The sequence below is a fragment of the Crocodylus porosus genome, unplaced genomic scaffold (assembly GCF_001723895.1).
Source record: "Crocodylus porosus isolate Cpor-Errol unplaced genomic scaffold, CroPor_comp1, whole genome shotgun sequence".
Lineage (NCBI taxonomy): Eukaryota > Metazoa > Chordata > Crocodylia > Crocodylidae > Crocodylus > Crocodylus porosus.
In genome coordinates this window covers 24,812,328-24,837,658 of record NW_017728921.1, presented here as the reverse complement: position 1 = coordinate 24,837,658, position 25,331 = coordinate 24,812,328, and the positions used below count along the sequence as shown (strand labels likewise).

The window sequence follows — 25,331 nt, the reverse complement described above, 5'->3', positions numbered from 1 at the left end:
GAGGTGTAGGGACTCTCCTCCCCCTACAAAGCAGAGCCAGACCACCAATGGGGACTTAACCATATATCTTTTAATACTGGGAACATAACAGGCATAAATCAGAGGGTATAGTGGACACTACAATGCCCCAAGGGGGCAGGATTCAACAAAAGTTAGACACTTACAGTCACTGACAAAAAAAAAAAACAGGGTTAACAAAATATAAAACACAGACAGCAGAACAAACAAATACAGGTTGGTGAAATATAAAAAAGGCACAAAATGCAAAATGTCAAATGACAAGGAAATATAGGGCCTTGGTACCTGGAGGGGGAGAAAGGGGGGAAAACACAATGGCCCTTTTCCACTGCAAGAAGATTTGCTTCTTGTTAGCACACTCACCCTAAGTCACCACAGCTGGGACTCAAGCCTAGCTCTCCCATGTGGTAGGCAGAACCACTGCCACACAGCTACCACTGATGGCACTGCTGTAGCCTGCTAGGGGTCTTGACCTTCCTGGGAGCCCCAGCCTCACATAGCACTGCCTGACCTCAGATTGGAGGAGCTGGAAGCAGAGCTGGGAACCTCAGGTCGCTGCTCAGATCTTTGCTGGAGCTGGGGAGCCTCTCCTGTTGGCCGCAGCCTCTCGCAGGGGATCCTGGAGCCCAGCGGGGAGCCTCTCCTGCCAGCCGCATGCCGCGCCACTGAGGGTCCCACCGCTGCCTGCAGGTCCTGCTCTTTCAGGGTCTTCTGGGGCATTGCTCCTGCCCCACTGGCTCAGCTCTTGCCAGCTCTGTGAAGCTCCTTCCTTGTTGTCCCTCCCTAGTCTCTCCTGAGCCCATGCTGCCCCTTTTACCCCCCTCCAGGTGGCCCAAGGGGCCAATCAGGGGACATGGGGGGTGAGTCTCTGGGGCCTGATTGGTGCAGAAAGGGCATCCCGAGTCCTCCAGTCATCTTTTACCCCTTCAAAACCCCTGGGCCAGGTCACTGCCAGCCAGCCCGTCACAATCGCTTTTTCCTTTGCCAAACATCCAGTGGTGGGAGCAACGCTGGGCAGAGGCAGCTTTGAAAGAGAGAGAGAGAGAGAGAGAGAGAGAACTGCTTGCTTGCAACACCCTCCCCCCTCCCCCCCTCCCTTCCAGCCCCACTCAGTGTCCCAGAGACCACTCCAGAGCCCTGGAAGGTGAGAGGCTCTGGCACTGTCCCCTCTCCCCTCCTGTGAGATTGCAGAGCAGAACAATGATTTCTTTCCTCCTTTTTTTTTTAATTTTTCTGTTGATGTCTCTCTAATCTCTTCTTTCCTGGAGCTCCCCCCAGCTGCTGCAGGAGCCTCAGCCAAGTTAATGCAGAAAGAGAGAGAGAGAGAGAGACTTAACTCCAGTTCTTTTGCAGGGCGGCAGGGGAAGGATTGTCAGCGCTGATCCCCGTCCCTCCACCCCCGAACACTCAGCCTCCTCCTTCGTGAGCCTGCCTCAACCTGGGATTTATTGTGACCGTGCCTGGCACTGGGCCACTAAGCTCTTTGAGACTCCCTCTGCCAAGGGGGCTTTTCCGTGGCTTTTTTCTCAATGAGAGATCCTTGAGCTTTGCTCCTTGGCAAGAGGAGGGGGACGCGTGGGAGCACGTCGGGGGGAGCGAACGAGTTCAAAAAAAGAATAAAGGGCTCCGTGGTGGCTGGGAGAGGTGGGCAGAAGCCCTGTCACCAGGACTGGCCCCACAGATACAATGAGGGCGCAGAGGCCCAGCTGGATGAGATGTCTCCGAGCGGCTCTGTGGCTCTGCTGCCTGCTGCCCGAGGTGAGCTGTACCTGGAACCTGGCTGGACTCCAATACACCAACCGAAGGTAAAGAGCGAGCACACACGTCTTGGCATGGGTGAGCCCCGGTGCTGGAGCCCCCCAGCACTGTCAGGCAGCCTGTGCATGACTGTGGACTAGTGGGTATGGGGCTGACCTGGATTCTGGGGCTGCTTAGGGGACCTTGCTCAAATGTCTGTGCTTCTCCTGGCCAGGAGAAGCCTGGCTGTGATAGTGCTGTGATAGTGCCTGGGATCTGTTGATTCCCAGAGCCAGTTACCCGCAGCAGGGCCCTCTAACCAGCTGCCAGGTTTTCTGCTAGGTGGTATGTGAAAATGACAGCAGGGAGAGCTGACAGAAACCTGGCTTGTTAATGCCCTTTGAGGGAGCTGCATGGTTCAGCAGGCTGGAACTGGATGGGGTGGGCCTTTCTTCTCTAGATAATTGGCTCTGAGTGGTAGGAGTTGGTGGTACATAGGGAGTGGACTAAGGGGCAGGTGAGCACATTTCCCCTGTAGAAGCTGCATAGCTGCAGGCCCACAAAGCATCTCCTGTCTCTGATCTACCTGGGCTGTGCATGGGAAGGACCCGGTGGTTCTGAAAAGCATCTGGCCTTTTGGGTGTTTACTGGAAACTTTTGGCGCTGGCAATTCCTCCAGCACCGGATTCCCACTGTCTCCTGGCTCCAGCAGGGTCTGGGACACTATGGGGAAACGCTTTCTCATTTCCCTTTCCTATCTTGGTCCAACCCAGGAAGCACAGATAAGCACAGCACTTTTTAAAGGACCCGTGTTAGACCACATCTGAAGTACCCAACCTGCCGCCAGGCTGGGGGTGGTCCTAGGGAAGGAGGTGTAATGGGCCGTAGATGGGACACGGGATCTCGGTTGGTCCCAGGGCTGGGGTGGTCTGGTTCAGAAACTCCCTTCTCCTGTCTCTTGCGAGCTGCAGGAGTGGTGCTGCTTAACAGGGCCAAGGCTGCTGGTGGCAGAGTGAGGCAGACCTCAACTAGCAAGGCCCCCAGAGGTTTCTGCTGGGAGCATCTGCAGACAAAACCAGGCTGTGGTGAAGACACTCTGGCTTATCACAGCCAGCAGGTGCTTCTCCAATCCAGCCAGTGTCCAGGAAACTCCGGGGAGCGATTGAATCAGTGGCCACAGGTGCTGCATCCCAAGGGCCCATGGGGAAACGAAACACCAGGAAAGGAAATGCACTAGATTTCCTCCCCATCTAGGACTGGCCAGGGCCATGAGAGAGACCCCTGCCCACCCTACCATGGCCCCTCACCTCCTCTTTCACTGCCCGAGATCTTTACCTCACTGTCTGCTTTGGAGTTTTGCCTGCCATGGCAGTGGGGCTGGCCATGCTGGGGAGGGAGAGGGCCTTGGCAATCCCCTAGAGCAGCAGTCCTCAAGCACTTCTGGGTCATGGACCTCTTACCATGTCCACGATCCTGGTGCTAAGTACCCATGCAGTTCTGTGCTGCAGGTCTCACTCCAGGTACCACATCAATTTTCCAACAACCTGGCAGTGATTGTAGTGCTGCTCTGTGGTTTTTCTCTTTCTTCCTTTTCCTCCCATTCTCCTCAGCTTTCCGAGCCTTCTTATGACAGCTCGCCTGCCCCAGGGTGGGAGAGAGGTGCTCTCCTGGGACACACTGGTGAAGGGCATGAGGGCTTGGAGACTGAAGATGGATCTAGGCAATGCTTAGAGACTGAGAGGCTCAAACACACCTCCTGAGGCAGCTCATCGAGAGGGAGTGAGATCACCAGACGCAGACCCATCCTGCTGGTGGTCTAGATGCCTGGGGAGCTCCCATCCCCTGAGGTGAAGCCCCTCACCCAACTCTTCTGCTTTCCCAATGGAGCTGTTGGCGCCTGGGTTGCTTTCCTCTTCCACCCTGGTTTCTTTCCTCATTCCCATGGGTTGTTGCCCTGCCTTATCTGAGGCAGGTCAGGGTGTTCTGCCTTGCTGCTCTGTCAGAGTTGACTGTAATTTTACTAATAGATTAGGCAATGGGTTTTTATGAGATGGTTTGGATAGGGATGATCCTGCCTCTGGTTGGGGGTTGGACTAGATGATCTCTGAAGGCACTTCCAGTTCTACTTTTCTATGATTCATAGCAGGTACTCCTTGCCAGATCCCTGCTCAGGCCTCATAACTATATAGATGAGACCCATGCTGAAGGTTTCCCACCCCTCCACCTCCGGGAATGTTTGCAGGTTTCCTGTTTAACGATTAACCCCTCAGCAGGTTCATCCCTCATAGCTCTGGGCTGGGCTGACCCCAGATGGATCAGTGCTAGATGCTGGAGTGGCGGAGGCAGTACCTTCTAGCAGGCAGAGCAAGACGCCAAAAGGCAGCAAATCCAGATCCCAGTGTCATCCCTACCTCTGACTTGCAGAAAGAGGTATTTCTTCACTTTGTGAGCCAGTTTCCTCATCTGTCAAATGGGCATGATGATCCCCATACAGAGGGCATGGAGCTATCAGAGAAAAGACGCTGTTCATGTGTTGTATTTGTCACCCAGTCAGCAAACCCATTGTCAGAAGGGAAGAGATAACCAGTCCCTCACATTGGGATGGCAGAGAGAAACCCTTAATGCAAAGGTGGCTCGATGCTGGTGGCTGAGCTGTGGTATGAGGGGCTGGATTGTCCAAAACCCTCCCCCTTGTTCAGAGGTGCTCGCTTAGGGACCAGGCAGCACGGGTGTGCTGAGGTACCTGCTCTGCCGGGCACTCAAGCCTGGGTGCTGCTTGGGCATTTCCTGAGAGCCGGGGCTTCTCTCTGACTAAGTCGGCACTGCCTGCCCCTGGCACAGGACTGGCTCCCCTGGGTCAGCCTGATGCTGGAGGAAAACCTTTGCCTTCTGCTGCCAGTGGGACAGCCCAGCAGGGCTATGGTGACCTGTGCTTTCCCTGAAGCCCCACGTACCATCTCATCCCCTCCCAACCATGCTGCCATTCCCTCTGGTTCCCAACCTAGCAAATTCCACTGCTCTATTCCTTACACTGGCCTTTACTCCCCTTGCCCGCGCTCCAGAGCGTCACGCTCCATGCTTGGTGTAGAAATTCCAGCCTGGCACTTCCATTCCCTGCAGTGCCTCCTGTTGGACAAGTCAGGGACTTATCTCCCCTTTAGCAGCATGCCTGTGGTGCCCATCTCAGCTCCAACTGCTTTCATCTCCCATGCTGCCCTGCCTTCTCACTCCCACTATGCTGGCACTGTGGACCCTATTGCACGGGCACAGCACAAACATGTAGTAAGACGTATTCCTTGTGCTGGCAGTAGAGAAGTGAGATGAAGGGTCAGAGGGCAAGCAGATGTACACAGAAGTGCAATGACGTCCCCAAGGGCAGTTCCTCCCTGCTTCTGTCACGCAGTATGGCCTTTTCCTCTGATTTCACTCACATTAACCCAGGGAGGGAGCTGGCCCCTTCCCTCTGAAATATCTCCTTTCCCTCTGATCCTTTCCACACTGCACAAGTCCCCCACAGCCTCCCAGACAATGATCTTCCCCCTCCTCCTTTTTTTTCCCCCTTTGATCAACTCCCTATTGGAAGAGTAAACCATGGTCCCCCACTCTCCAGCCCCTGAATTCTTTATCCTCCTCTCAGCGCAGCTCATTTTCAAAGGGCCTTCACCTCAGAGAGCAGACAGCATTTTGCAGGTCACAAAGCAGCGTGATCAATCATTCCCTCCCAGCCCTCTGCTCAGCCAGCCTGCCCCCTCCGCTGGCCTTGTCTTGTTAGGATAACCCAGTATTTCTGAGGGCTGGTCAGACACTGGGGTCTCTGCTCCAGGGAGCATCAGAACGACTTGTCGTTCCTGACTGGAACAAAAAAGGCCAAATTCTGGAATCTGCCTGCAAAATGAAAGAATTCCACACGGTTTCAGTTCAGTGGCATTTTTGCTCACTTCATTCCCTTTTGTTAATTGGATAGGCTGTTGCATATATTGTTCAATTAAATTTGGCAATTACACTTGTTAATTAGATACTTAAATCTCAGAATTCATTCAATATATTTAAGTATCTTCTGAGTCTCATGTAGTATGAGAGTTCAACCAAAAGGAATCAACCTGCAGAAGTCAAAACAAAACATCCTTATCTTATGGAAATAAAGGATTTGGGTTTTAGCAAAACAAAATCAGGAGGCTGAACCTATTCATTTAGGCTTTTTCTCCTCCAAAAGCTCTGCTGAAATTGTCCCTCTGACTTTTGATGAAGCTGTATTTCTGACAGAAAACTGCTTCTCTGACAAAACTTTTTTTATATCCAGATCTAATATTTCTTTCCTGCTGGCCCATCGTGGTCCTTTTGTGCTGGGAGCTGTACAAACCCACATTAAGGCATGTTTCCACACACCAGAGGCTTGTGCGGCTCCCAAGTTTGGTTTGGGATGTGAGTGGGCATGGGCTGTGGCTGGGTCCGAGACCTGAGTGCAAGCAGGCATGGCTGCTGGATAGCCTAAAATGGCAGGCCTGAGATGGGTGCAGGCAGGATCTTGGATGACTCAGCTCCCAGCAGTGCGATGCTGTGGCAGCAGCACCAAGGTGTCAGAGTAGAGCAGGGGGAATAGGGCTGTGCTGCAGGGTAGCGATAGGAGCTGCAGAAGGAGTATTCACTTGCTGGAAGCAGAGGCAAGGGGTTTGGGTAGCCCTAGGCCAGGCTGGAGCAGGAGACCACAGAGCCTGGGTTAGCCAGTGGAGAGGTTAAGAAAATAACACCGTGCCCCACCTGCTCTCCGCTGGGCCTTGCCTGGCTGGCCAGTCATCCTCACCTTCTCCCCATGCTGGAGTCACACACACGCCTGTCAGCTCCTGGACATAGCTCAGTTCTCACCCACGGGGGGTAAAAGGTCCCCCCTGGAGCTTTGCACAAGTTGTTCATTCACCAGCTGGGTGTGGGGAGGTTGGCTAATTTGTATGTGGGAAGCGGGAGGCAGGTCCTCAGAGCAGCAGGGCTGGCTGCGGGTGACTCCTGGACTCAGCAACCCAGGAGTTAATAAATGGGGGGCAGGGACTGCCCCACTAAGGAGGGCTCAAGTTAGAGGACCTCAGCAGATGGACACTGAGCTCTTCAAAACCTGTCCCCACTGCTCTTTTACATCTGGGCTCCATGAACCCCAGAGGCAGCCTCAGCACTCAGTCTGCCCAAAAAGCTCACCTGGCACAAATGACAGATTTAGGGGCAGCCCCGAGGAGCTGCAGATTAACCAGACAGGTCAGGGCATCAGGCACTGCAAAGAGCTAGCTGGGACAGGGGGCAGAGTCTAGTACTGTGGGCCAGGCAGCTGCCCAACATACCTGGGGCACTCTCATTGGGCCTGCAGGGAGACCAGAGCCTTGATCACTGTGTCTCTTCTTCAACACTTCCCTGTACCTCCTGGCTTGGTCAGAGGGAAGTGGGTGCTGTCATGGGGTATTGACTTTTCCACGACCACCTGTGCCATGCCCTGAAAAGCCATTGGAGGCAAAGGGCTGTAGCTGTCCTGATGACTATTCCCCACAGTGCCGGCTGTTCAGACCCAGCCTGGCTGGTGCGTGACACTTTTCATCCAAGCCTCACAAAACACTTTACAAAAAGGAAAGTGTCACCAATGCCCCAGTGTTACAGGAGGGAAAACTGAGGCATAAGGAGGAAATGGGATTATCCCAAGGCTGCCACAATGCATCCATAGCAGAGCTGCCCTTTGTGGCAGTCTCCTGCAGACTGCTGCCTGACGCAAGACAGGGAAGCCCCTTTGCCTACAGTAGGTTTCTGGGGGTGAAAAAGGCTCTGAGAGTCCTGAGAGCACTTGTGTTAGGGAAGGGTGAGCCACCCCTCTTGTGTACGTTGCTACCAACTTATGCCAGCAGAGAGTGCTCTAGGGAGAGGGGTATGTGACACTGCTGTGCCAGCTGGGGCCCAAAACCAGCTCCCAGAGGAAACATGGCAGGAGCCCGAGTGTCTTCCTGCAGGGAAAGGGATCAGGGAGCTCCCAGCTCCACTGTGCACTGCAACAGCTTTTGCAGGGAATGGTTCAGGTGCTAACCTGCTCTGATCCGGGTGCCCTCTAGGTAGAGCTGCTGCAGGGAATTAGGGAGCCCAGCAGGGAAGGCTGCAGGGGACAGGGTGGGATGCCAGCTGGCAGAGGAAGGGGTGCCCAACTGCAGCCATTTAGTGGGTTTGTGCAGGAGAAGAAGTTTACAGGAGCTGATTAAAGCCGGGACAGAAAAGTCTGGTGAGACAAGCCGGAGCGTTGCCCCAGTGTGTGCAAGGGGGGGGGCTGGGAGCCAGAGAGCCAGCAGCTTTGTTCCATTTGGCCCTATGGGCCCTGGCATCTGCTCCTTGCCTCTGTGGGAAGGCCTAATGGGGAGGAATCCCAGGCGGGGGCCTGCGGCTGCCCTGTACTGAGCTCTGACATTCCATGGCCTGGCCTGGCAGCACAAGCTTCCTTGCCACACTGACAGCCCTGATAGCTAGGCCTGCCTGGTCCTCACCATTCACCCTGCACACTGCCCAGCCTAGGGAGGAGGGGCTGCTGGGGGCACCAAGTCATGCTCACAGCTGAATGGAGCTCAGCCTGCTGTGCATGCCCAGGAGCTCTGCAGATGAAAGGCCAGTCTGCTGGATTAAGAGAGAGAAGGCATCACATAAAGGGCCTTTGTGGTGGGGCGGGGGCGTGCACAGAGAGAGGGGCCTGGGACCTGCTCCAGGAGGGACGGAGGGACTGAAATGCCCTAGCCAACAGTTTCTGGGAATGCACAAGGAATGTGAGGGCCAGGATGCCAGGGCAAGTGACCTTACAGCCTGCACCACAGTGACCTTGCTCTGGCCTAAGGCTGGGTGCCAAGTTGACATCCTGAGGCCAAGGCCACTGTGTGCTCTCCGGGTATGTGCAGTGCTGCAAACCCCTGCACCCCACCAAGGAAGGAAGAGGGCCCCAGGCTGAGAACCATCAGGCTTTCCATTCAGCCAGACAAAGCCCCAGGCACAATGGCATGGCGTGTGGAAAGCAGCATGGCGGTGATCCTCAAAGACGAGCACTCCAGGAATCAAGTGCTACAACCCCCAATCAGCCCCTGCTTTTTTCCCATCAGCATTAGGGCTCACGTCCAGCCTCAGTGTGAAGAACTTGGTACCCTGACTTCACTATGTCCAGTAGAAGCCAGGGTAGATTTGCACCTTATAGACTAACTAAAGTAAATATCTGTATCTATATACCACAAGCTTTTGTGGACTCAGGCTCACTTCATCAGATGCTATCTGTCCACTCTGTGCAGTCACAGACAGAGGGGCTGGGTTCTCTGACTCCTCCATGCCCAGCCCCAACCCAACACACATTGTCCTGACCCTACCCTTGGGTAGCCAAAACAATCGCTGCTGCATCATTGTTCAGGCTACTGTTGAACCAGCACATTTCTGGGGGGTGGGTAGTATCTCTAGTTAGCCAGCCCCAGGTACTCGCAGAAAGAGGCTCTGCAAAGAGCAGCACAATACTGCAGTTCAGCCCACCTTCGGCCACAGGGCTAGTGACTGAGTTTGACCCCTGCCTTGGGGCTTGTGACTCCTGCCGGGGCCTTTGTCTTTCCAGTTTCCTTCAGTCTCATCTATTTTCAGTGGCCTACCATGGGCAGCTGGTGTCTGGGCTGGGCTCAGCCTGGAGGTTGTGTCTCCACACTGAGCTCAGCTCTCAGCTGGTGCTCTCGCGGGGCTGGCTTCCCATGTAGGCAGTGCGTGTTTGGGCTGTCGCCATCCTGGCTCCGTGCTGAGGTTAGCTCATCTTGGGATCCCGGCTCGAGGCTGGGGGCCAGGCTGTGCTGCAATGGAGGGGGCTGGAACAGAGGCAATGGGCTGTTTCCCCCCACCCTACGCGCTCCCGGCAGACCCGAGTGGAGCCCCTGCGGGCCCCTCCAGCAGCATCTGGATCCGGTTTGTGCTGGCTTTTCCTTTCATTCATTAACAACCCCCACTGCCTCCCGCAGCCCTTTGTGATGCCTCCAGCTTGCAAGAAGCAAAGCTGGAGTTAGAGCTAATATACCTGCAGAGTCAGGCTAGGGCATGCAGCCCCCGGCAGGAGCCTGTTCCAGCTGGCACAAGCATAGGGATGGCATCTCACACCGCTCCCACTGTAGGCACCACAGCTCCCTGCCCCTCTTCTTCAGTAGCAGGCAGGTTAAATGCACAGTGGTTCTGCTTGGGTGCCTGGCTGAGTCATCCCTTGCGCCAGGCCACCCTCAGGCAATGCTGGAGCAGCACATGGAATGAGGAAAGGTCCCTCACCCTGCGGCTTTGTGCTATGAATGAGATTTACCAGGGCAGAGCCTAGAGACCATTGCAGACTGGGCCCTGATTGTGCTGGGAGCTGCACCAACCCAGAGCGGCTGGTCTCTGCACCAAAAAGCTTGCAATCAAAGCAGAGGGGACAGAGGTGGGGCAGAAGGAAGATGTACAGCACACACACAACATGAGCAGTGCTGCTGTACCCACTCTGCACCCCACTGGCAGTTCAACGCATGCCTGTTCCATCTTAAACCTAGTGACAGCAATATGGGGGCAGGGAGAGGGGGATTCTGCTGCGAAGGCTCCTTCTTACCCCCACAGGGGTTTACACCCTGGGCCAGCTTCCCCAGCTGCTGTAAATTTGTGTGATTCCACCAAGGCCATCATTGAGTTGCGCCAGCTGAAAGCCCAGGCTCCTGTGTGTCTCAATACAACGACCTGGCTTTCCTGATATGGCAGCATCACAATGAGCCTCGCACGGCTTGATGTTCTTTGAAGCATGGGATGAGATGTGTATCTCAGTGTTCATCTTCTTTTAACAAAATGCATGTTTCTAGCCTCTGTGGCAGTGGAACACGCAAGCCCTCAGCAAAGCCAGAGCGCTCCACACACAGCCTGCAAAGGGAAAAAAAATAGGATGGTTGTTATTAAAAGAAAACCCTCATGAATTTTAAGCCAATTTCCCAATGTTTCTCCTCTTTGGAGGCCTGCCTTGCGGTGCCTGGACATTTGGCGCTGGGATGCTATGTGAGGATTAAGCTGCTGCTTAGAAGTCTTCCTGCAGACACGGCTAATGAGCCTCATTGCACTGGATTAAGGCCTTGTTCATTAATGTCTGCAAAGCCCTTAGAGATGCTTAGATGAAAGGCACATTACTATCCTCTGATCTCCCCCATTTGTCGGGGGCTCTTTGTACTGTGGGCCACATTGGCCTTGGTGCTGCCTCTGAAACCTGCCTCACTGTCTCTCATTCTGGAGGGCAGAATGGGAGGAAAGGGCCAGGGAGAGCAGGGCTGCATAGCCCCAAGGACAGCAGGAGGAAGCTGTCATTTATGCTGCCAACACGTCCCTCAGGGTGGCTGCCAAAGGCAAGGGAGGAGGTGCTGCCTTTTGTGCCGCTTGCCCTGGATTTTCGCAGCATCTTGGCACTGGGTTCCCCAGCCCAGGTGTCTGTGTAATGGTGATACCCTGGGAAAATTCCCCCTGTGCACTGGAGCTCAACACTTGGTGCTCCCTCCTGGGCTGGGCTGGGCTGGGCTGGGCTGCGCTCTCTGGGGAAAGCCCTGGAGTTCCCACCAGCCTGTGCACTCCCAGGGGTTGTCCATGCCGTGGGAGCCGGAGCACCAAACTGAAGCCAACAGGAGCCAAATGGCTGTGTGGTGCCTCAGGATGTGGCCCAGGAAGAAGCTGTGTGAAGGAGGATGGACTGCCCCATCACACTGACCTCCTTTGGTGCCATCAAACAGCCACTCAGCTACGCTTGGCAGGGCACTGCATATGCCCGGAGGAGAGGGAGCCCCTTAGGGACAGGGCAAGGGGGCCAGCTGTACTCTGGCAGAGGCAGTAGCAGCAAGGAAGGTTTGGCAGCTACTGTCAGACCCCTGGGGCCGATGCTTCCGGAGGTGAGTGCACACGAGTGGCTGTGACTGCAGAACCAAGACACGAATCTGGCCCCTTGCACAGTTCTGGCTAGCAAGCCTGTGGCTCTCCCTGTCCTGAAAGGCCCCCATTCAGAGACAGACGGGGTGTCCCAGAACAAGAAACCCAAACTGCACGTGTTTTGGCTGCAGCGAGAGGCTCACGTTACCCAATTGTTCACAGGTTGTAAGAGGGCAGTATCAGCTTGGTCCCATCTGGGTTGTGTGTTTGAATGAAAGGGGAGGGGCAGTGCTGGGGCACATGACCCAGGGGTCTCCGTGAGTGTTTCCTTTTTAAATCCGTCTATTCAGGGGTTTATGACTCTGGCATGGGAAACAGAAGCCCCTGGAAAGTGAGGCTTGGCACCAAGCTCTCCATATTTCTACTTACAGTCTTTCTCTAAAATGGTTCATCCAGTCTCGTTTTATAGTGAGTTTTCAGGTCCTGCTGCCCTACCCCTCTGTCGTGCACAGCCAGGGAGCAGGGTGGGAGTCTGGCTGTGTCTGCTTGTAGGAGGAGATTAATCAGACTGCTGGGGGCAATGGCTTTCCTGATGCAGGTGGCCTGAGGGGCCAAGGATACCAAAAGGCAGTCTCTGGACCCTAGGAGCACACCTGTTTGTGCCAAGGACACATGCCTCCATAGGCAAAAGGATGGGTGTAGGCACCTGCTTGAGCCTATGTAAAGGCCAGCATGGCTTTTGGCCCAGAGGAAGAGGCTACTGGTGTTACTACAGCCTCTGCTTTCATGGCGATCTCCCATTGACTGTAAGCCATAGAAGAGCATGCTTTCACACAGGTCCCATAGGTGACTGGCGGAGGGGCTCCTCATAGTATTGCGAACATCATCTCACCTGAGAGGACCCATGCTCTTTCCACTCTGATATCAGGCAACCATAACCAGATGGTTTAGAGAAAACTATGCACTGCCTTACCACGACCAGGCAGCTCAGGACTTTGACACCTGGCAATGGGGCCTTTCACCCTTGAGTGTGGATGAGGCTGAGGGTGAAGCCCACATGGCAGGTGTCTGGGAACAGCGTGGAGCGTGCTACCACTGATGCAGACATGCTGCAGGGTGTTCACTGGTGCTGAGAAGCAGCCAGGGATTTGGTGACTCCTGCACAATGAGCTACTGGTTGCCTGGTCCAGTTCCCAGCACAGCAGGTAGCCGATGTGCCTCATCCCCAGCCATCCGCCAGGTGGGAACGGAGCTCACTGCACTGTACGAGGGCTCTCCAGATACCTCAGCTGCTGGAGAACCTCCTAGTACCACATCAAGTGACATGAGTAATTTCTGTCCTGCATGGCTCATTCTTTCTCTCCCAGGGGAGAACAGAGCATGCAGGGCACAGTCTCAGGAAGAGATAGTTGGTTTTGATGTTTAATGCCCATGTTGCTCTGTGCTCACGTTAGAGAAGGCCACTCAGAGAGGCTGCTGGGCATACAGAGCCTGGAGGTGAGCAGTCTGGGTTGGCCCTTAGACCTAGAGGAGCATGTTCCGCAGAGAGGGGCCCTTTAGCCTGCCCACTGGCGGCCATGGCAACTATGCCACAGCAGCTGAACAGCTTTTGGCCCCCAGGAGCAGGACTGAGGCACCGCGCATGCCCTGCTTGTGCCCTTGCCATACCTCACCAGTAGTGAGAGGGATTCAGCTGGTGGCATGGGGAGTGGGGAAGGGCTGGAGCTGGGTTCCAATCCTGGCTCAGCTATTGGCCTCTGGGTGCCAGAGGGCAAGTCCCTTCCTCATTCTGTGCCTCAGTTTCCCTGGACCCTGCATCTGTTCTATTGTAACAGGGTGGTCTGTCCCCTGAAGAAGAGGCAGCCAGCCCTGCTGAGTAGTTGCAGGTGTGGGGAGACTGCTGAAAATGGAATGGCTCAGTGGGAGCTTCAAAACCCTAGGACAGCAAACTATGAAGGAGCAGCTGTGAGACCGAGGCACTTGGTGGCTCAACAGCTGGGTACATGGAGGGGCCAGATTACCGTGCAAGGCCAGAGTCACAAGGGCCCATCCCACTGACCAGGACAAATGGGTTTTATTTTGCTGGCATGGACTCAGGGAGCAGAAGCCCACCTGAAAGAAACCCACAGGTGAGGAAAACTGCTTCTCTGACAAAATGTTTTTTTTACCCAGCTCTAATATTTCTTTCCTGCCAGCCCATCATGACCCTTTTGTGCTGGGAGCTGTACAAACCCACATTAAGGCATGTTTCCACACACCAGAGGCTTGTGCGGCTCCCAAGTTTGGTTTGGGATGTGAGTGGGCATGGGCTGTGGCTGGGTCCGAGACCTGAGTGCAAGCAGGCATGGCTGCTGGATAGCCTAAAATGGCAGGCCTGAGATGGGTGCAGGCAGGATCTTGGATGACTCAGCTCCCAGCAGTGCGATGCTGTGGCAGCAGCACCAAGGTGTCAGAGTAGAGCAGGGGGAATAGGGCTGTGCTGCAGGGTAGAGATAGGAGCTGCAGAAGGAGTATTCACTTGCTGGAAGCAGAGGCAAGGGGTTTGGGTAGCCCTAGGCCAGGCTGGAGCAGGAGGCCATTTGGACTGCAAGCTCTATGGGGCAGAAAACAGACTCTCCCTGTGGGTCTGTACAGCACCTAGCACAATGGGGTTGCACTGTTGGTTGGAACCTCAAGGGGGTGATGGCATTAGTGTGGGAAGAGAGGCTACCCTTTCTGCAAAACACTACCAGCATCCCTGTGCTTTGCCAGGATATCACGTGAGCACTTGTTCACGTGGTTGGTGGCAAGAGCTTCACCATGAGCCAGCTGGCTTGCCTCCTGGGGTCCCTGCAGCTCTTTCATCGATTTCATAGACATTAGGGCTGGAAGGAACATCACAAGATCATTGGGTCCAGCCCTCTACCCAAGGGGCAGGAAGTCAGCTAGGGTCAAATGATCCTAGCAAGATAAGCATCCAAATGTTTCTTGAAAGTGTCCAGAGTAGGTGCTTACACCACCTCTGGGGGGAGTCTCTTACAGGCCCTGGGGACTTGGACAGTGAAGAAGTTTTTCCTTATGTCCAGTCTGAAATGGTCTTCCAGGAGTAACAAGAAGTGATATGAATTGTATTGCTATTATCAATATCAATAGCATTGTTATCATTACTGTTATCAATCTAATAATTACTGTTCCTTTTAATATTAATATCATTGTTGTTATAGTTATTATTGTTTGATAATAAGATCAACATCATTATTACTACCAATATCAATATGGCTCTACCAAGGTCTCCAGAAGCTGTCTGGGGTTTCCATGAGTCATGAAACCACCAGCCCATGTAGCTGGGGCTGCTGGATGTGCCTCACCCTCAACCACCCATCAGGTGGGAGCAGGAAAAGTAAATGATGTCCCCTGTGTTGGTCTCTTTCAGGAACTGGTGCTCATACACAGTCACCCGGACAGTGTCCTGCCACGTCCAGAATGGCACCTTCCTCCAGAGGGTGTTCCAGACCTGCCGCTGGCCCATGGGCTGCAGCGGAGGCAGGTGAGCGTGACTCCATTGCTGCCACCTTTCAGCTTCCCCCCCACAGGCTGCCCTTGTCCCTTATGCTGGAACAGAGCTAAAGCACAGCTGCCTTGGGGATGGTGGGGAGGCAATAAGATGCTTTCCTTCTTTCTACACCCCTCTGTGCTTTTCAATTGCTGTGGACCCCTCAGTACTGGAATGGGAACAAGGAACTGGTATCATGTCCCTTCTGACCTGGTCTGCCAGCCTGGTCCCAGGGGGATGGTGCTACCCTGGACCTACTGGGCCATTCAGCCTTCATCTGCCTTCAGACATAGTGCCCACTGTACTTATGAAACCCAGCTGGGCAATGCCCCCCTTCCTGTGATTCTGCCCCATGCAGCCCCCAGTCATCTCCTCAGGCTGGGGGGTGCCAACCTTCCCCACTCATCTTATCCTTGGACTGCCACCCCAGGCTGCTCTGTAGTGGGATGCTCTCAAACACCAGCTGGGCCCAGCAGAAGGGCATTGCCTTGATCCCTAAGCATGTGGGATAGAGTGGAGACAGGTTTTCCTGTACCTCAGGGATGGGCAAAATGTGGCCTGGGGGCTGGATGTGGCCAGCCCATGGGACCCCTAAAAAATTTAGAAAATTAATATTTATCTGCCCTGGGCTGCCTGTCATGCAGCCCTCAATGGCTTGCCAAAACTCAGTAAGTGGCCCTCTGCCCAAAATAATTGCCCGCCCCTGCTCTATCTGAAGGGCCAGAGATGGTGAAGATGTGACACCAGCCTGGGGATCTCTGGTCTGGCCCTGTGTGGGTGATGGATGGCAGCACTGAGCTAATCCCAGCCCCTTCTAGTCCCCAAAACTAAGGTCCGTTGTGTTTTGCAGCTATAGAACCATCGTGAGGCCGATGTACAAGGTAGCCTACAAAACATTCACGGCTCTAGAGTGGAGATGCTGCCCAGGCCACACAGGTGCCAACTGCGAAGAAGGTAGGCAGGGTTGGAGGGACGGGTCTCTGAGGAGTGTCTGAGCTACACTTGCGGGCAGGGCCACTGCTGGGAGCTCAGGGTTGTCTCAGCCTGGGAGAGCTGAAACCGAGAAGGGGAACAGTCTCTGCCAGCACAAGAGAGGGACTCCCAGGGTGGGATAATGGAGCCAGAACCCTTCTGGTGTGGGAGGAGGGGCTCTGGAGGAAGATATACAGGGCATTTCATTCTCTTTTTGGGGCAAAGGGGACTTGGAGGCAGCACTGGCATAAATCCTGGCCCCTAGTTAGCCCTGTCACCTGTCCCATCTATGCTGTGCTCAGCACCAGGTGCTGAGAGGCTAGTTGCTGCTTGCCACAGCCAGAGGTAGGGTGCTGTCTTGGCAAACAGCCATGGCCAGGGGGGACCTTCCTGAGATGAGCTGTTGATTTTGGCTGTAAATTGTACTGAGGTCCTGGAGCACTGCGTGTAGCTACAGGAGGAGGAAATATGAGTACCATGGGCTGGTGGATGATGTGGCAGTGCTGGCTATGGGTGGGTCAGAAAAGCCACTGGACATTGTCTCAAGTACCCACACCCACAGGGCAGGCACCAGGCACTTTCCAGCCCGGGGCAGAGAGGACTCTGAGAGTCAATGTTGGCGATAGGCCCCTTTCATTGGAGGCTAGGGGACAAGTCTCACCATCTCTGATCCTCAAGCCAGCAATGGGATGTAGGGCAGGGAGGGGAGCTCATTCTTCCTTCATACCAGCAAGGTTGGTTTCTGTCCACCTTTTTCCCTGTGGTGGGGCTGTCCATGGGCCATGGGGATGTGCGGGCTCCACTTGTTTGTTACACACAATACCTCACCTTTAGCTCAGTGTATCTTACCCTGGTGGACCTTTCTGGATCCCCAGCTTGGCCCACCCAGTCTATGGTCCCCTGGGGGCTCTGCCTGGGGGGAGGTGTCATGACTGCCATGGGGAACAGCATGGGTGCCCAAGCCTCTTCTGGCTGTACTGCCTATGGTAGAGCAAGGGCCCTGGCAGGGGGTCTGGCTTAGTGATTCATGCAGCCCCATCTCTGCCACACCCAGGCCTGCACACCCCTGTCTGTTATTGCCCTAGCTTTTGTAGTGCTGACGCAGGGACTGAGTTCAGGTCACTGTTGGTTGACACCGAGGAAGCTGACACAAGCCTCCTGGTTTCCTGCTGGGCTGCAGCTGAGCGGCTGGCTCCCACTGAGCACTCTGCACTGTGTCATGCTGTTGGGCCTGGCAGGCTGCTTCAAAGAGATCAAGGGATGCTGGGGCCTGACTGCCTGTGACTTCCCTTCCCATATCAGGCCTGCCATTAACTCAGTCACGCTCCTTAGCTCCTGCCTTCCCTTCCCAACTCCTTGCTGCTTATGAAGTGGGAGCTCAGTTGAGTCTGCCTGTCTGTCCATCCCAGTGCCTCTCCCTCGCTCTCTGTCTGTGCCACTGGGAGAGAGCAGTCACATCACTTCATCAGGACACCTTCTCCTCAGCTGCCTTGACAGTGTGCAAAGTTCACCTCGTAACCCCTGAGACCCCATTAATCTCACTGTGTGCCTGTGGCCCTCATGACCCAAAAGCTTATGGTCACTGTGAACCAAAGCCTTAGCAGGACTTCTGGAGACAAGGAAGCTAGCAGTGGGCATGGCGTTGGCGGCTGGCAATGGGTGGCTTATAATGGACCAACCTACGCTGAGCCTTCAGATCTGCGTCAGCTCTGGGTGTCTCTGACCAAGCTCGTTCTCGCTATCAGCTGTGGGTCTGGAGTTGGGCCAGGCTTGCTCTTCCTGCTGCCTCTCACTCCCTGCTCTTTCATGGCTCAGTTGCAATCCCGCCATTGGCTTCAGGTGGAATCCTTCGTGCATGAGACCCAGCAGTATCAGCAGCACTTGAGATTTCCCAGTGTCAAAGGCTGGCATGTCTGGGCCCACCTTTGGGACTGTGGATCAGGGGTAGATAAGCTTGAGGATGACTGGTTGACTGAACACCTTAGGGACAGATTCGATAAAGGCCCCCAGGCCCTGTGATGCCATCTCCAAAATGGCAGCCCTGGCTGGAGGAGGAAGGAGAGTGCAGCCAAGGAAATGAAAAGACAGATGGAAATCTGAAGGGCTGGGAGGGGAAGAGTGAGACACCGTCTGAGGAGATTGAATGGTTTAAATCTGGTGGAGCCTTGCTCAAAGCTCACACCCTCCCTCTGCCCCAAGGCAGGTGAAAGGCCTGCAAGGCGAGAGCCGCACATTTTGTCTCTACAGTACTTCCACACTGGATCTGAGCCAGGTCTGCCCTACAGAGAGAGCTCCATATCGAATGAGATATCGGGATAGTGTATGTCTGGTTTTGGAAGGTTTTGTGACAGTGGGGGTCAGACTTTTTTGGGCATGGGACCCCAGTTTGCGGTTCTGAGTGTTTGAAAATGTTGTATTTATTGGGAAACACCCAGGAGCCCCAGACCCAGCCCAGAAGCCTGTGGTGCAAAGTGCTGTACAAACACAAAGCAAAAAGACAGGCCTTGCCTCAGAGAGCTGAGTCTAGGGCTCCAAGTAAGACTCTGCAGGGGCACCATACTCCTTCCTAGGCAAACCACATCACAAAGACACTGAACTAACTGGATGCAGATCCCTTACCCAAAGCCTTTCACCAGCTGATGCCTCACTGCAATATATTGTGTGTAATGCAGAAAGACCTTTGCCAAATCACTTGGAAATAGGAGTCTGATGGGGGCTGGCTAGGTAGGGGAGCTGATTGGAAAATAGGGGCCAGAAGGGGGAGAGCAGATATTTTTCTGGAAAATATTTTGGGTTGAAAATATTGGGAAATATATTTTGGGTTGGGTCTGATCAGCCCTTGTGAGTGGAAGGGAAAATGAAGGTGAGGTATAACTTCTGTACTCCCCCTGCAACCTGCAAAGAGACCGAGGAAAGGCACTTTTGCTGGGCCAGTCCCTTGGCCTCACCCCATGCCTTAGCAAGAGGTTCCACAGTGCGGAAGCAAAGTGTGCATGGTGGCGAGGGAGGAAGGAGATGGCCTCTGAATGGGTGGCAGACAGCCAGTGAGTCAGAAATGAACCATAATAAAAAAATGGCCACCTGATCTGAAATCCCATTATGCTGAAACTCTAGCCTGCACAAAGGCACTTAATATATTAAGCCTGGCAATTCTCGACCAGTTTGTCATAGCAAAGGGCTGCTGGGATTCAGGAGGGGAAAGGGAAAGGAAGGGCAAAAGAAAGAAAGAGAAATGGAGAAGACGAAGGAGTAAACACAAAAGGAAGTGGAAAGAAGGAAGAAGGGAAAAACAGGAGGAGAGAAAACTATCAGAAGAGATGAAGAAAAGGGAGGAAGCAAGGCAGGAGGGCTGCGGCTATAGTGAGCACCATCCTTCTCTCCAGTGCCTGACTGGTAGTTGTCTGAGGCTGGGGGGTCTGCACCCCCAAGTGCTGTTCTGTCCCCGCCCTGGTTTGGCAGCTTAGCACTGCAGCGCTAGTCCTGCAGAAAGTGCTTCCACCCCCACCAGGATGTGGTGAAGGCACTGACACAGGGAAGCCATCAATTCTTCCTGTTTATTGAATCCTTCCTGGTCTGGCGCTCCACTGATCCTTCCCCGCTGCTTTCCAAATGCCTGCCCTCTAGGCATCTTCTCTTCACATCAAGAGCCTTGGCCCATTAGCTGCCAAAGAGGTGCCCATAGGACACCTGACAGAAGTATTCTGGGTAGGCAGCAACCCCGTCCTTTGAACTCCTGCCAGAAGCTGGGACTGCATCAGGCCAGGGGTGATTTATATGGCTGTTCTGGCTTTGCTGGGGGAGGGTGTGGGTGTGGGCAGGAGACAGCCTCCCCCCACAGACCTTCACTTGGTCCCCCCACATGCATCTGTCAGCCCCATGCTCATGTTTGCAGGCAGCTGAGAGGCAACACCACAAGCCCAGGATCCACATGCGTGGGGCTGGAGCTTGAGTGGAAGAGGTGCCCAGAGTGCTCACCTTAGAGCAGCCTATGGGGCACTGACAGATCCCTGCCTGAAACCAAGGGTTGGAGTACCCTTGACCTCTCAGCCAGGAGCCTAAAGGCCTTAAGTCCCAGGCCTGGAGTATGGATGGGGAAGGCTGTAGCAGGTGTGCCTGGCTACCTTTCCTGCCATCCGCAAGTGATGCCCTCAGGTGCAGTCTCCCCTCCTTGCCTGATCTTGAATCACTTTCAGGTGTTCAAGGCACCTGCACATGTGCAGCGAGGCTACTCTGATGCACTGTAATTATAGCACATGGGTAATCACCACGCTCCAGCAGACTCCAGCATCACATGTATCAGTGTCCCTGCACTGAAGAATGGCAGTAGGGGTGCTTTAACCAAAACGAGCTTTGGTTAAAGCTTCCATATTGCCATTTTTCAGTGCAGGGATGCTTGCTGTTACATGTGACATTGTGGGTGCTTTAATTAGAGTGGCTCCCCTGCACCCCACACTCCTGGAGCATGTGTATAAACACCCTAGATGTGCACTGCCTCCGAGCCAACTCATGGATAGGGACACAGCTTCCCCCTCTGCTGAATGCAGCCACCTTTGATGTGGGATATGGCACTCTTAAAGTTGCCACTGTCCCAGGGTCTCACTAGAGCCGCAGCTCTTCAGCAGTGCTGACCTGATTCACAGAAGTGCCCAGAAATCTTTAATGGAGACTGCAACAAGGGGAGGGAGCAGCCTACCTACCTGTGCTTGTGCCTCAAGGGGAAGAGAAGATGGAGGAGCTGCCTGAAAGCACCAGTGGGAACCATACTCCCATGGGCTGCCAAGGGGCAGGAGGACCAGGCAGCAAGGGAGCCTGGGTGAAGAAACAGGGAAGACCTGTGTTAGACATGGGAAGGGAGACCATCAGGAACACAAAGCACACAGGATTTGCCACCTCAGGACAAGGCAGGCTCCATCCAGACTGGCCAGTAGTTGCAACTGCTGTGGCAGCTACAAGAAACCACCTATTGGACAGTTATGGATTACACATTGGCAGCCTTTCTTCCTGACCCCATGCCCAGGAGCAGGAATGGTCACATTGCCTCTAGCTCTGTGTGCATGCAGTGCAGGCGATAAGCTCTAAGGCCAAAACTTATGTATCAGAGCAATTTATCTCCCCAAGAGCTTCCTGGACACTACTGTTCCCTATCACGATGCTGCTGTGCCAGTAGGACTGTGTGCAGGGTGCCACATGGGGGCCATGTAATAACTAAAGGGAGGGAGAGGAAGGGTCTGGGGACAACCTCTCTCTTAAGAGGTAGGTCAGCTTGTGGAAATAAAAAGGCAAACTAGGGGGACAGGAGCGGGCTCTATCTCAGTGCTGTCCTGACCCAATGACCTCAGGTGTGCAGAACAAACTCCATCCTGGCCCGGCATGCCAGTTTGCAAGTTTATCCAACATTGCCTGTGCATTTTAGAGACCCTGCAAAATTCAGCTTTAAACAGCAAGTATGGTGCCGGCACAACCCTGGTGCAGGCTCGGCAGTGATGGAAAAACCCCAATGGACCCACACAGCAGGGACCACACAGGGCATGAGCGCTGGAAACTCGTCCCTATCTCTGCTTTGCTTTACTGTTTTTTTCTGGTCCTGGCTCCATCTCAAGGCAGCCAGCACTGAACAAACAGCCCCCACCTAGCGCCGCCCCCTTCCCTGCACTGGAAGCAAATATTTACATTGGGCTTGTAAACTGCTTGCTAGAGTGGGGTAGGGGGTGAGGAGGGGAGTGCCCTGGAGGGCAGCTGCATGTGTCCAGCCTTGGGAAACTCATTATCCATGGTTGGGCCTGGGAGAGGGTGTCCATGACCTGACTCGACCCCAGAGCTGGGGGAGAGGAGCCGTGGTGTCACTGCTTCCCGCCAGCTCCCTGCTCACCTCCCCTCCCGCAGCTAGCCAGGTAGGGGTAGATGGGAAGGCACAGTCTTTTGGGACCACGGGGTGCCACACTGGTTGACTGGCCTCTGGGGAAGAGTCAGGGAGCTTCCGTCCCTGGTTTCATGAGTTTGGATAAGATGGGGACTTTTAACCCTTGGCATGCTAAATATAGCTCCATTTTAAATATAAAGGCATTTGGTTCCAGAGATGGGGAAGAACTAGGAATTTGGGGAAGGGAACTAAGCACCTTTAATCCCTAGATTTGCCCCCTTTGCCCCAGCCACAATGGAAAGGCCTAAGAGCCAGTGAGTGCCCAGGATCATGGAGGGCATCCCAGCTGGACAGAAGGCCCACAGCTAAAGAAGGCAGGTCAGGGCAAGCCTGTGAGGGAGTGACTACAGGGAAGATCCAGAGCCAAGAGCTGCCCCAGATACAGACTGGGCTGCCCCTGATTGTCTCAGCCTCTGCCTGCCCTTGCTGCCCGGGGCCCTCCACAGAACAAGGAGGGAAGTGCACGGGAGGAGGGAGAGGGGTTGCAAACAGGCCTGAGATCTGACTGAACACACTAGTGCTGCAGCTGAGGTTGACATGACACTACTGCAACCCAAAGGGTACCTGGTGCCCATATTACTGGGTCCCTTCCAAACTTTGGGGCTGGTGGGGCAGAGAGTACTGTCTTCAGCCCATTTTCTCCAATTGAAGAGATTCTGTTGCCTCCTGTCTGTTTGGGATTACAGGGATCATGGACATTTGTACCCTGCTGGAGAGGTTGTGCCAGGTCTGCTTGACCTAGCTGCAGGGCCTCACTCATGGGGCACCATGCTTTAGGGAGCATTAAATACTGGAGGGGTGGAGGGATGGATAGCTCTGCCAACTGGACGGGTGGATGGCTGGACAGATGAATGGAGGGACAGGTTTGATAGTGTACCGAGTCTTCTTTCTTCCCTCTCTCTGTACGTCTTCCCCCTATCTGACACTTTCTCTTCATCTCTTCCCTGCCTTCTTCTCCTCCCCATCACAGTCCCTTCTTTCTCCCAGACCCATGTGGCATCTGTTGTTTCCAAAGACTGTCTGTGAGACAGTTTTGGGAGGGACAGCAGAGAAGGGGTAGTAGAAGCCACTGGTCTCTCCGTATCTCACTACTTCCCAAGCAGGCCTGTGCTGCACAGCCACTTGCCAGAAACAGGGATGCCCCCTTGCTCGGGTCTGGTAGTGCTGCCCAGAGAGCAGAGCTGCCTCTGATGTCCCTTTGCTGCAGAGTGTGGGAGGGATTGGGACTGCACTGTCCCAACAAACCACACTCCTAGGGTTCAAAATTCAAATTATACTTTGACTCTTAGGGAGGGGGTCTGCAAAAAAAAAAAGTGGGCTGCCCATCACGATGCCCTAATAAAATCAGAGACCCATCCAGGTTATGATTTTCAAATCTGACAGAGGGGCTCTCGGTTCTTATGGCGGGGCTCACCCTCCCAGCTCTCCTGTAATTCCAACCCTGCGCACTCCTGCACCACCTGAAATGCCCCCTCATTTCACAGGGCTTTGTTTGTCTGGGCAGGTACAACCACTGCTGAGGCTCATGGACCTGCGTGTGCCAAGTGGCTGGCTGGGCCAGGCTGTGTGAGGCAGAGATCTGTGAGGGAGGAGAGACAGGGATAAAACTCTGGCTTCCTGCCAGCTCAACCACTGAATTGCTGAGTGACCACTTAGGGGAAAAGCAGCTGATCAAACTGGCTGCCCAACTTAAAACAGCCAGGCCCTGCTTTCCAAAGGGTTGAGCCCCTGCTGCTCCAAACAGGCCATTGTGAGCTGGGGTTGCTTAACACCCTCTTTGAAAAATCAGAGCTCTATATAGTCCTATGCTGGGCACTGAAAATAGAGCCTTCAGGGTCTGTGGTTGAACCTATGAGGCTTAATTGCTCTGTGCCTCAGTTTCCCTATCTGCCAAGTGGGCTGGTGATATGGAGCTCCCCTTCTCTGTGAGAGTGGAGTGGGGAATGTGTATAGGCAGGGTGACAGCAGAGGAAGGGCTTAGCATGGCTGCTGCTGCTAGGGAGTGCATTCTTTTCCCTTATCCACAGCCCAACAGAGCAGCTCGTGAACCAGCAGGCTGGTTCTTCCCCAACAGGAGCAGAAGGAAAAGGCAGTGTTATATTCTGCCTCAGACATCCCCATCCTGGCTTTGCCCTTCCCCTGAGACAGAGCAGACAGGGCCCAGCTTTGCTTTCACATGCTGGCTGGACTATGATGCTGGCAGTGAGGGGGGGCACCAGGGAGAAGAATTTGCTCTGGGAGTCACTTGGCAGTCCTGGGGTCTTGTCTGCATAAAGTCCCTTCCTCAGCAGCCATGGTGAGGAACAGCGAGCCACACAGCACTCAGTTCCCACAGTGGGAGCTAGCAGTGCTGTTAGGGAGGAAGATGCTTGCCTGCTAGAGGAGCTCATCTCGGTCCTGACCTGTCCTAGTGTTTAGCCCTGATCCCAGCTATCAACATCCCAATCAGCACCCTCATCACACCAGAGCAGCCCAAAAGAGAGAGGCAGAGAGACCTGGCTGGCGAGGGCACAGCATACTCTCATTCCAGCTGGGAGTAGCTGTCAGTGAAGTCTATGATTTTCCTTATCTCTGGAGCTGGCACTGACCCAGCTGTGTGGGGGACTGGGCATTTACTGCTGGAACTGAAGCTGCTCTCCAGTGCAAACAAGTGCTAACACCCTTCCTATGGGAATGGCCAGTAGTCCCCACTGGCCTGGGCTGTAGCAGAGCTGGGAGGCTTCAGGCCCCACTGTCTGGCCTCTGAGCCAGTCAGGCCGGCATGGAGACACTGCTGTGTGGCTGGCTCAGTGCTGTGGGCTCTCTTCGAGGTTGCTGTGGTCCAGGCTGGAATTTCCTCTGGGCGCTCAGGCCTGGGAACGGAGCCAGCATGTGGGCAGCATGGCTGCAAAGGACAAGCAGGCAAAGAGTGATGGTGCCTTTTCAGAGTTTGCAGCCACCCTTGAAAGCCGGCAGGCCTAGGTCGAACAGGCAGCCCTTCAGTTTGTCACTGGATCCCAAGCCTGGGATTCAGCACCCTGGTTACAGTATCATTGTGGGGGACACCAAAGAGCCCCATCTGCTGAACAAAGGGGAGGGCTCCCTCCTTCCCAAGGGACCACAGCTGAGAGTGCTCCATGCCAGCAGCTGCTATGCCTTTTGGCTCAGAGGAGCTGCTCCCTTCCCCTCTGCAGCTGTGGGTGCTGCCCCTCTGCGAGGAAGGCTGGTATGGACCCCTAGTGCAGACATCCCCATAGCACTTCAGGGCACAGCGATGCTTGAGGGGCA

At 54.4% G+C, this 25,331-nt stretch overlaps 1 protein-coding gene and 1 long non-coding RNA gene across 7 annotated transcripts in view; one reads left to right on the top strand and one right to left on the bottom strand.

The window, feature by feature from the left end:
* LOC109312943 overlaps positions 1-16,398 on the bottom strand; it is a 17,314-nt gene extending 916 nt beyond the window's left edge. The window contains exons 1-2 of the long non-coding RNA XR_002101937.1: positions 16,388-16,398; positions 9,306-9,311 (exon numbers count right to left, since the gene is read on the bottom strand). This is a non-coding gene — a long non-coding RNA (uncharacterized LOC109312943). The remainder of the gene's footprint in view (positions 1-9,305; positions 9,312-16,387) is intronic.
* EMID1 (EMI domain containing 1) overlaps positions 1,100-25,331 on the top strand; it is a 66,319-nt gene continuing 42,087 nt past the window's right edge. For 4 of the 6 annotated variants that reach the window (XM_019539325.1, XM_019539324.1, XM_019539326.1 and 1 more), the window contains exons 1-3: positions 1,100-1,823; positions 15,053-15,166; positions 16,023-16,126. In XM_019539325.1, coding sequence (XP_019394870.1) covers positions 1,705-1,823; positions 15,053-15,166; positions 16,023-16,126 — 337 coding nt within the window. In that variant the 5' untranslated portion in view covers positions 1,100-1,704. The remainder of the gene's footprint in view (positions 1,824-15,052; positions 15,167-16,022; positions 16,127-25,331) is intronic. The other 2 variants (XM_019539328.1, XM_019539323.1) reach the window with 1 other exon arrangement.